Source organism: Theropithecus gelada, chromosome 9, assembly GCF_003255815.1.
Source record: "Theropithecus gelada isolate Dixy chromosome 9, Tgel_1.0, whole genome shotgun sequence".
In the NCBI taxonomy this organism is placed as follows: domain Eukaryota; kingdom Metazoa; phylum Chordata; class Mammalia; order Primates; family Cercopithecidae; genus Theropithecus; species Theropithecus gelada.
The window spans coordinates 94,299,078-94,310,296 of NC_037677.1; the positions used below are offsets into that span (position 1 = coordinate 94,299,078).

The 11,219-nt window shown below is 55.8% G+C and overlaps 1 protein-coding gene across 1 annotated transcript; it reads right to left on the reverse strand.

Annotated features, from left to right (window-relative positions):
• Positions 1–4,678: 4,678 nt before the first annotated feature.
• Positions 4,679–10,112, reverse strand: SFRP5 (secreted frizzled related protein 5). The gene is made up of 3 exons (XM_025396612.1): positions 9,425–10,112; positions 7,758–7,835; positions 4,679–5,783 (listed from the first exon to the last, which is right to left on the reverse strand). Exons 1-3 carry the CDS (start codon positions 9,945–9,947, stop codon positions 5,437–5,439), a joined length of 948 nt encoding a protein of 315 aa, XP_025252397.1. The 5' UTR covers positions 9,948–10,112; the 3' UTR covers positions 4,679–5,436.
• Positions 10,113–11,219: the final 1,107 nt, after the last annotated feature.

Genomic DNA, 11,219 nt, shown 5'->3' on the forward strand with positions numbered 1-11,219 from the left:
AGTCACGGAGGGATTGTGCTTTAGAACTGGCTGCATCCACAGCATGGAGAGGACCTGCACGTGGGTGGCCTGGAAGACAAATTGTCCGTGTTTGAAAAAAAAAAAACAAAACACAATTTGTTCTCAGGCCCCTGAGGAGGAGGGGATGGGGAACCAGACTCTGCTGCAGCCCTGGCGCCTGCTGGGGCAGGTCTGGGGCTCCAGCTCCCACAGCCTGGCGTGGGCTTAGGGCTCTGCCGATCCTTTTTGTGGTTGGTTGTGTTGAGCAGCCTCCTGTGAGCCGTGGCTGGCAGTGGTTTCTGGTATCTTCAGGATTTTCAGCCCTTGGGGCTGAAGCCATATGAAGTTCTGTGTTCATCCCCTTGTTTCCCTGGAACCTTCGAGGCACCCCCTAAGAGAGGCCCTGGCCCAGCATCTGTCTTACAGCTGGTGGCCCTCGGGATAACACCTACATTGATGGAGCACCTGTGCCAGGCACCATGCTGAGTGCATCATCTCATCAAGACCTCATGATAGTCTCCAAAAGTAGGTTCTGTTGTTAGCTCTGTTTAATTGATGAATAAATGGAGGTGTGGGGAGGTTAGGGAACCTACCCAAGGTCACATAACTAGTAAGTCATGGAGCCGGGATGTGAATTGTGCCACATGCGCTTGTAGAGGCCTCATAAGAGAATGTTCGGAGGAACAGAGCAATCCTGGGTGCCACCCTCCCCTCTCTCTGCCTGGCCCCCACTGGCTCCAGGAGCTAGCCACTGAGCTAACAAGAAGGCCTACCCACTAAGCACAGCCTCTCTCCTCTCCTCCCTCCCACCCCCAGCCCTAGCGAAGTGGGCTCAGCCTCAAGAACAGAGGCAGCCTTGTGACTGGAGTTTCTCCAGCTCCCAGCAACCCCACCTCCGGTCTGGCTGAGTATGTTTCAACACCCCAGAGCAGCACATTCCATTCTCTGGCACAGCTGGGGGCTGGGGATTCCGGATTCCCCTGGCTGCCTGTGTTCTTCACAGCCCCAGCAGAGCCTGCTGTCTGGGCTGGGACGTGGGGTCCCAGCCACACACATTCCAGCAGCAACCACCCCCCACGTTACATTTCTTCAGGAGTGAACTTCAGCCAGGATTACAGGCGACTAAACAGTTGTGGGATGTGAGCTTCCTTTGTGGAGACCTAAGGCTGGATGCTGGCAGGGCTGAGAGGGGAGAGGGGATTGGGGGTGGGCTGTCTTTGGGAATTAGGAGAAAAGCCACTGACTCCTCTGCCTCTGTCAGTACCCTTGGAGTGGGATTGGAACAGGGCTCCCAAAAATCTTCCTGTGAAGCAGGCTGGCAGAAGCATGGCTGCCTGCACCCCCTGGCCTTGGCTTTGCCCCTACAGACAGTAGTATAGTGGTTAAGAGCATGAAGCCAAATTCTAGCACTGCCATGTGCAAGCTGTGTGACCTCCAACAAGTTCCTTAACCTCTCTGAGCCTCAGCCACCATCACTGAAATGCCACTACCTTGAATGGCTGTTGGGAGGCTTAAATTAGAATGCAAAAGTTGGGTGAGCCACAGTGGCTCATGCCTGTAATCCCAGCACTTTGGGAGGCCAAGGAGGGAGGATTGCTTGTGTCCAGGAGTTTGACAGCAGCCTGGGCAACATAATGAGACTTCAGCTCTACCAAAAATAAGAAATTAGCCAGGCATAGTGGCATGTTCCTGTGGTCCCAGCTACTTGGGAGGCTGAGGCAGGAGGATTGCTTGAGCCTGGCAGGTTGAGACTGCAGTGAGCCATGATCGTAATACTGTGTTTAGCCTGGGCAACACAGTGAGACCTTGTTTCAAAAAAAAGAAAAAAAAGAGAAAAGATCAGAGAATGCAAAAGTGTTTTGAGTAGTGCCTACCACCCATCATGGCCTTGATATTTATTGATTGCTGGTATTATAGGAATACTAGTAATCTCTTCAATGTTGGCTTACACCACCACCTGTACTTCTGAAGCAAAACCCCAAATGTAGGTTCTAGCTCTCTTCTGAAAGTAGTGTTCTGGCTTTTAGATAAGATCCTCTTGTCTTTTCCTTGCCTTCCTGCCAGTATTGTTTCTTAGTTGATTAATGAATCAATTAGGAATTTTACTGAGCACCTACTATGGACAGGCACTGCTAGGTCATCGCTTTTGGTTAATAAAAATACTCATGACCATTTAATGGACATCTATATACTGTGCATTGTACTTTTCATGCATTTTCCCACCTAACGCTCAGCAACCCTGTGAAGTAGACATTTTTACTCCATTTTACAGCTGGGCACGATTCCCGACGGTACGCAGTCACTAAGTCACAAGATTAGAAGCCAGGACTGGACTGTACCTGCCTCTTCTCACCCCAGCCCAGAGTGTTCAGCTGCCTCCTCCCCTGTCCTTTCTGTTCTCTATTAGAACTCTGATTTTGTCCCCAGCTGAAAAAGCTTGACTTACTCTGCTCTCTTGCACCTAGGGGTGGCCATGTGACTTAGTTTTGGCCAGTGAGCTAAAAGTGGAAATCTACTAGGTGGGATTGCTGGGGAAATTTCTGTTTTTCTGATCAAAGGGGGGCCAAAGGCAGCTGACAAGCTGTGCTCCTCGCCCTTCCCCGCCTTGCTGTCTGGAATGTGGTGGAGAAGTTGGAAGGAGGCATCGTCTATAACCACGAGAGCGAACGTCGCCCCATGGCAAAGCAGGAAGGCAGGAGTTGGACGTAGACCTCCCACCTGTGCACCTCCAACCCTCTTGTGTGGAGAAGCTGGGGTTTCTTTTCCTGGGGTTTCTGTTCTGTGTGGTGGGGGCCACATCGTTCACTGCACCCAGGTGCGCTCGGGGCAACACAGCTGCTGGGTCTCCAGCCAGTGGGAGGGAGCCTTGTGTGACTGAAGGGAATGAAGGGTGGGGCTCAGGCCTGGAAGGACCTCCCTGGTCTTTGGGAAGATTCTTCTTGGTCACAGAAAATAGGTTCCTGGTGAGTCTGACAGCAGATGCTGGGGGACAGCAGTCAGAGCTAGGCCCTGACCTCTTGTGGGGGTAGAGGAGTGCCTTCCTGGGCTTCACAGGATGGACTAAGGGAGTCTTCCCCTCGCCCCGCTGCCCCATGGCTGCCAGCATCTGGCAGAAGTCAGCATAGTACTTCAGACAGGGCAGGCCCAGTCCTGTGTGTGCCATGGAAAAATCACCCCTGGTCCTGGTTGACCACAGAAGTGTCCGTAAACATTTGGTCAGGGTAGGCGGCTGGGAGACAAGGGGCAGATTCAGGGAGCCAGGTGCGCTGGGCAGGGTTTGGGCGTGGGTGGATGAGGGAGGAACAAGGCGGCCTATGCAGCTGCTGACCTGCGGCGAGGCCACCTGCCTGCCCGGGGTGATTTATGAGCACACTGTCGGACCACCTGCTAGCCAGACCTCAGGGGAAGTGCGCGCGCATGGCCCACAGCAGAACTCAGCCCTGGCCCCTCTGGAGTCATTTCCCTGAGGTGATGTGCACCTCTGGGAGTGGAAGCCAAGGCTTTCCTCAGCTCCAGAGAACGAGGCTCCTTTGTCTTGGAGGAACACCAGGCCTTGTCTGGACTTGGCATCCCAGCTTTACCCCCACTGGTGGGGTAAACTTCTCCCACTGGTGGGGAGAGCCCCTCAGGGAGTGCCCCTAGCCCCCTGCTCTGGGTACATCTGGCATCTGCTGATGGACCCCCCAGGGAGCTCCTTTCTGGCACTGCCCTGTCCATAGGCTGCTCATTAGAGTGGCAGTGGCTTCTCGCCTCCATCTCAAGCTTTCTCCCCTCCCTGCCCATCCACCTCAAGGCAGCAGCCTCCATCTGCTCTGAGCCCACTGGGGCACCCCCTCAGCTCCTTGCCCTCTCCCTGTCTCAGTTGTCACCTTATCTAGGTAGTAGTTCTCAATCCTGGCTACACATCATCCCAGGGAGCATCTAAAAACACCAACTCCCGGGCACCCTACAGAGATTCTGATTGAATTGCATTAGAGTAGGGCCCAGGATTCTGTAAAAGCTCCCTAGATGATTCTAACGTTTATGTGTTGAAATGCAGATTCGGATACAGCAGGTCTGCATTTCTTTGTTGTTGTTGTTGAGTTAGGGTCTCACTATGTTGCCTAGGCTGGTCTTGAACTCCTGGGCTTAAGGGATCCTCCCTCCTCAGCCTTCCAAAGTGCTGGGATTATGGGCATGAGCTACCATGCCCCCAGCCAGATGCTGCCTTTCTAACCAGCTCCCAGGTGATGCTCATGCTGCTGGACCAGGGACAGGTAAGGAGCAGTGCCCGCGGTGTGACACATCTTTGACCTCAGGCTTTTCACGATAGTGCCCTGCGGCCCTGCCTTCTTGGACTCCTCCGATCAGGCCTTCACCTCATGGGGGAGCTGCTGCAGGACGTGGAGTCTTCGGACTGTGGGAGAAAGCTGGGGAACTTGGCACTTCCATTCCTCCTCAGGGACAAAAGAACGTCCATCTCCATCCCTCACTTAGCCGTCAGAATGACAGGGTGACCCTTGCTATGTACTACAAAAACACAGGCCTTGCTTTTCTTAGCATTCCAAGGAGGTCTATGTGGCCAGGCCATGGGTTAAGATAAGGGCTTCTTTCTGGGTGAGGCTCCATTCTAAACCTCCCTCTCCCCCCACCTCTTGGGAACCAGCTGACAAAGAAATCACCTGGTCCAAACCAATTATTGTTTTCTTTAATTAAAAAGTTAAAAAAATTAGAAAACACAACCGTGTATGTATTGGTTGCCTAGTACCTATGGCCTCACAGGAGTAGCAATAACTTATCGGGATAAAAAGGAGAAGCAGAGGCTGAGGAATGAAGCCCGGGAAGCGAGCCTGCGGGTGTACCGGAAGCGGGTCTGTGCTGAGGCTGGGCTGGGCTTGCTCTCCAGTCCAGGGAGAGCTCTGGGCCTTGGGGCAGGGAAATGGACAAGCTGGGGAAAGCAGGGGGTGTGGCTGGAGGCACTGAGACCCTAACTCCTTTCCTTTGCGGGGCTAGGATGACGCATACAGGGGCGGTGGGGAGAGCTGTCTCCCAAATAGCTTAGCCTAATATTGAGACTTCCCTCTTCAAGGCGAGGCCCCACCACCGACAGAGGGGAGCTGGAGCTGACACCACCGTCTACTCTGAAACCTCCTCCTCACGGTGCCCTGAGCCCCTCCACCCTTCCCTCACCCTCTCCTCCCCTGCCTACTTTCTGAGACCCTGGGGTCTTCCCCCTGATGAAGAAGCCCTGCTCCTGAGAGAGGAAGCCCAATATCCCAGGGACCCCAGGACCCCTGGGTCAAAAAGGATAGCCTGGGCTCCGTGCCCATCCCTTGGGCCCTGTGCCAGTAACAACACTCGTGAAAACACCCTCCGGCAGGGCTGGGTCAACCTGGAAGTTGGGGCGGGGCCAGAGGGCAAGCAAGGCACAGCTGGCAGGGCAGGGAGGAGTGCCCTTTAGTGGGGCTCTGCGGCCCCATAGAAGAAAGGGTAGTAGAGGGAGCAGGGGTAGGAGAACATGAATTTGACTGCGAACTTCATCTCCTTATTCTTCTTGTCCCAGCGGTAGACGGCCATGAGCAGCAGCTGTCCATCCACTTTGCGGCCCATGACCAGGAAGCTGCCCGCCAGGCCGTCCAGCTGCGGGCAGGGGCAGCCCGCGCCGTTCTTCATGTGCAACACCAGCCGCTTGGTGTCCTTGCGCTTCAGGGGGCCCGGCTTGAGCAGCTTCTTCTTTTTCTGGGCTCCAATCAACTTCCGGTCCCCATTCTCTATCTTGATCTCTTTGATGCGCATTTTGACCACTGTGGGAAGAAAGGATAGGGGCAAGTTGGGAATGGTCAGATCTACGTGGGCCCAGAGTTGGTGTGTTCTGGACCTTCGGGCTCGGGGAGCCTGATGCCCTGCGGGGTTTGGAAGGGTGGAGCTCGTACAGGAACATTTTCATATTTATGAAGCGCTTACGGTGCTGCACTCTCATGGACAGCATCACGTTTCATCCTCAAGGTACAGGAGAGGGGAAATGAGGGGTAGAGAGCTTGTGACCTGCGCTAATCAAGAGCCCAAGCCCTTCTGAGACACCAAATGCAGGGTGGAGAGCTCCTGATGGAGCAGCGTGTGGGGCTCCCCCCAGGGAGGGATAAGGAGCGGATGGGACTGGGGCCGGCTGCTTGGAAGGGGATCCTTGCGATGGAGGGAGGCTGGACTTCCTGATCTCTGGGGATGATTCCCATTGGGATTTCTGGCTGTGTGTGAGTGTATGGTATGGAGTATATATGGAGTGTGTATATGTGTAGTGTGCGTGCATGCACACACGGTGAGTGTGGTTGGAGCAGTGGTGGGCTGGCAAATATTTAACAGCTGGCTCTGTGGACAGGGAACCCTGCTTTGCATTCATTGACATCCATGGGGTAAATACTCCCACCACAACTGACCGCAAGACTGGGTGTGGAGCTGGGAATAGATACACACAGTTCAGCTCTTGCTGGTGTGAACACACCACTGCACAGTAATATGTATGTGTGTGAGAGAGAAATTGTATGGTGGATGGGAGTGTGTTTGTGGTATGTATAGGAGTAGGGCAGGGGGTGTGGCTGGAGGCACTGAGACCCTAACTCCTTTCCTTTGGGGGGCTAGGATGAAGGCAGGGTCTGTAGCCAGAGAGTCACGGTGCAGGTCACCCTGCAGTGGATGTAGAGAGCCTAAGGAGTCCTGGGCCTCAGGGTGGGGTGGGGAGTCCCTCGGGCTGGTTTCTCCCTTCTTCAGGCTTCTGGGCCCCCATCTCTGTGGGGCCAGGGAGAAGTCAGAGAATAACTCCGCCCACTCTTGGCTGGAAATTGTCATAAAATCTTGTTCCTTTTCTTTATGTCCCCTTCCTCTTCTCTTTCTCTCTCTGACACACACACACACCCCTTGCAATAGCAGTATTCTCTTTCCAAACACAAACAGGCTACCGACATAAAAGACTCCTCTGAAGAAAGGACTTCATTATCATCTCCTTTTTTCTTTTTTATAGACAGGGAGGCTAAGACACAAAACAGGGAACTGACTTGGCAAAGATCACACACTGGACTGCGTGGCCCATATGTGAGCCGGGTCCTGACCGGACTTGGCTGGGTTTTCCCAGAAAATGGGAAGGTTCTGGGATGAAGTTGTGGTGACAGGTGACCACAGCTCTGCTGGCAGGAGGTGTGCTGAGTCCCAGGTGGAGGTACCCACGGACAAGGGTGCTCCACTTCCATCCTAGAGCCATCACTCCCCACCTGGCTCCATCCATCTCTGGGCTAAGCCTGGCTCCATTCATCTCTGGGCTAAGCCTGGCTCCATCCATCTCTGGGCTAAGCCTGGCTCCATCCATCTCTGGGCTAAGCCTGGCTCCATTCATCTCTGGGCTAAGCCTGGCTCCATTCATCTCTGGGCTAAGCCTGGCTCCATCCATCTCTGGGCTAAGCCTGCACTATCCACAGAGATGATCCAGTCATGGAGGCCCCTCTGAAAATGACACCAAGGGAGGGCTGCGGGAGCCCTGGCCGGGGTGGTTTCTGAGGCCTAAGGCCCATAGCCTTGAGGGACTTGTGATGGTCCTGAGATGATGCAGAAAGAGGTGCATTTCTCTTGGGAGAGGATTTATGGTTATCATTGGATTCTAAACCAGAGCCATGATGCAAAACCTGTTGGGATTCACTGTGATGGATGTGGGCACGTCTGTTCCCGTGTGTGTCAAGAAAAAGAGGCTGGGGGTGGTGCCAGGGCAGTGGCAGCATGGGCCCCACACTCACCAAAGTCACTGGAGCACATCTGCTCCATGAGGCCGTCAGCGCTATGCTCCATCTCACACTGGGCGCAGATCTTGGTCACTGAAGAGAGAAAGTGGGGTGGGGTTGGGGGACAGTTGGTGAGGGGATTGGAGTTCCAACAGCCACTCAGGGTGCAGGCTTCCTCACTGACTAGCCACTTCCCCCTGCCAAGCCTCTACTTCCTTATCCAGAAATGGGATGATGACAATCATATCACTGCCCGCTCACAGAGTGACTGACAATCACCAGACAGGCTGTGCAGGGACAAAACTGCCAGGTGGGCACAGTGACTGCTCCATGACCCTGGCGGCCACAGCCATGATGTGCATTGTCGTTTAAATTTCATCTCCTCTCATCCTCAGCCTATGAAGTAGGGATTCTTATTCCTATTTTATTTTTGAGTCGGGGTCTCACTCTGTCACCCAGGCTGGAGTGCAGTGGCTCTCCAATCTCAGCTCACTGCAATCTCCGCCTCCCAGGTTTAAGCGATTCTTCTGTCTCAGCCTCTCAAGTAGCTGAGATTACAGGTGTGTGCCACTGTGCCTGGCTAATTTTTGTATTTTCAATAGAGATGGGGTTTCACCATGTTGGCCAGGCTGGTCTAGAACTCCTGACCTCAAGTGACTCACCCACCTTGGCCTCCCAAAGTGCTGGGATTACAGGCATGAACCACGGTGCCTGGCCCTTATTCCTATTTTGGAGAAAAGGGAACTGAGGCCCAGAGCGGGTTACTCAAGTCTGACAGCAGACGGGGAGGAAGGGGGTGAGGGCATGGAGCCAGCCTGGAAGAGCTATGTGGACCAGCACAGCAAAGGGGAGGCTGAGACCAGGGAGAAATCAGGGTTCAGGGGACTGAGAGTGTGGGTGGGAGGAGGGACTTAGGATCTCACAGGTTTCATGAGCCTGGGATGACTTCCTATTTTATGGATGGGGGAAACTGAGGCTCAGTGAAGTCAAGCAACTTGCCTAAGGGCTTTTCTTTAGGGGCAGAGCCTAATCTGCTCTTCCTTCCGCAGTGAGCCTTACCCAAATGACTCCCAGCCAGGGGAACGGAGGAAGAGGGTGGAGATCTTAGGGTTCCAGGTACAGAAAATGGGGAGGCAGACCATAGCCCAGGAACGTTCTTAGTCTCCAGTCTTTCCCCACATCCCTTCCCTCACCTCTCCTCTCTTCCCAAGGTCCCAACACGGGATGGGAGTGTTGCTTGCTTTGGTGCCTCGGGATCCAGGTGAAAGGCATTGTTTAACGACCGCAGACATTCTTGGGCTGAGAGGGGTCATAAGGCATTTATCAGGACGTCCCAAGACGGGGGGACGGCATTGGGGGATTCTCAGCAGCTTGGTTGGGTGGGCACTGAGAGGGGTGCCAGGGGTGTCCAGGGAACGAGAGCCAGAGGGAAGGTCTGGAGCCGCAGGGAGGCACTACGCTGCTACTCCCTGGGGAGGTGGGAAGGCGGGAAGGCTGCGGGGGATAATTCCGGGGGCGATGGGCTGAGCTAAGACAGCGTGTGTTGTGTGTGTGTGTGTGTGTGTGTGTGTGTGTGTGTGTGTGTGAAGAGGGGGAGCTGCACCTCTTGGGGGATTCGCAGAGCTGTGCTAGGGGAGCTGCAGGGCCGACGGAGCGCGCGGGGACGGCGGCGGCGGCGCTACCTGGAGGCGCGGTGGCGGGCAGGTGCCCGAACTGCACGGCGATGCAGAGGTCGTTGTCCAGGGGGAACTTGTGGCAGTGCAGCATCTCGGGCCAGGGGAAGCCGTAGGCCTCCATGAGTGGCGCGCAGCCCGCACGCACGGCCTCGCACAGCGAGCGGCACGGGTAGATGGGCCGGTCGAGACAGACGGGCGCAAAGAGCGAGCAGAGGAAGACTTGCGTATCCGAGTGGCAGCGCTTGGCCAGAAGCGGCAGCCAGCTGCTTGCCTGCTGCTTCACTTCGGCCAGGCTCTCGTGCTCCAGCAGGTTGGGCAGCCGCATGCGCTTGTAGCCCACCGTGTGGCAGAGCGGCAGGTCGGCAGGGATATCGAGGCACTGCGGCGGCTTGGAGTAGGAGCGGCCGTGCAGCGGCTCGGCCTGCCAGCCATAGTAGTCGTACTCCTCGCCGCGCGCTGGCGTCCAGTGCAGCGCCCCCAGCAACAGCGCCAGAGCGGCTGTCCGCGCCACCCCCGCCGCTGCCCGCATGGCTGCGCCCTGTCCAGGCGCGCGCCGCGCAGCCCCCCGACGTTCGGTGCCCGGCGGCCCAGATGTCCCGGCGTGCGCTCCCGGCCCTGACTCTCCCCAACCGCCGCCGCGGAGGTCGCCCAGGTGGGTGGCAGCCTGCGCTCCGGGCGCCCCAACTGATGCTGGCGCCTCCCACCTCGGGGCTCCAGCCCGGGCCTCGCCGTGCGCCCCAGCCAATCTCCGGCCGCCTGGCCCCCGCTCCAAGGCGGGGATGCAGTGGGGGCGGCCCTCAGCCCCTCCCGCACCCTGCCCGCGCGTCCCGCCCAGCGCCCGGTCTTGCGCCCCTCTCCCGGCTCGGCTCTGCTGCTGCGGCCCTGGCCTCGCCCAGCGCTTGTCCCCGGGGCTCCCTGCCTCCCTGAGCATTTTCCTCGACCCTCGCCTTCTCCATCCTTCCTCCTTATCTCTCTCCGCCACAGCCTCTCCTGTTCCTTTTCTCACTCACTTCACTTGCTTATCTCTCTGCCTCGGCCTTTCTCCCTCTGCTCTGTTTTCTCTTCCCTGACACCTCGGTTCCTCTTCTCCCTGGTGGGAGGCTCGTGCCACCCCACACCCTCCTGGATCTTCTGATCCTCCGGGCAGGTCTTCTTTGAGCTTGGTGCCGGGCCCCGTGCTGGCTGCTGGGGAATCAAAGATGGACATAACCCAGAACCCACCTCCAGGGCCAGGATAGTCTAGTAGGGTGAAGGTAATCATAGCTTCTAGTTAATGAGCTCTTACTACTAGTCAGGGACGGTGCAAAGTGCAAGGTGCAAGGTGCGGTGCATGGTACGTTCCAAACTTATCAGCTATTGCTAATGATAGCCAATACTTAGTGGGTGCTAATTGTGTGCCAAGTCTGATCTGAGCACATTGCATAAACTCCTTCTGCTAATTCTCACAATAATGCTAGATGGTGGGGAGGTACTATTATTGTCCCCACCTTACAGATAAAGATCCTGAGGCAGAGAGGTTAAGCACGGATTGGAGCTGGGATTTGAACCCAGATAGTCTGGTTCGAGAATCAGAGCCCAGAAACAACCAGGAGGCCTGGACTCTGAGTCTGTAGGCCTAATGACCAAGGGGATAGGGAGTTCAGAGAGGTGGAGTAACTGGCCCTTGGCCGCACAGCTCATATGTGAAGGAGCTAGGATTTGAATCCAGGTGTGGGGCTCCAAAGGCCAGGGCTTAACCACCCTGTGGTAAGATAACTTCCAACCCATGGTAGGTAACACGGTGGGAGGAGGGGGAATTGAT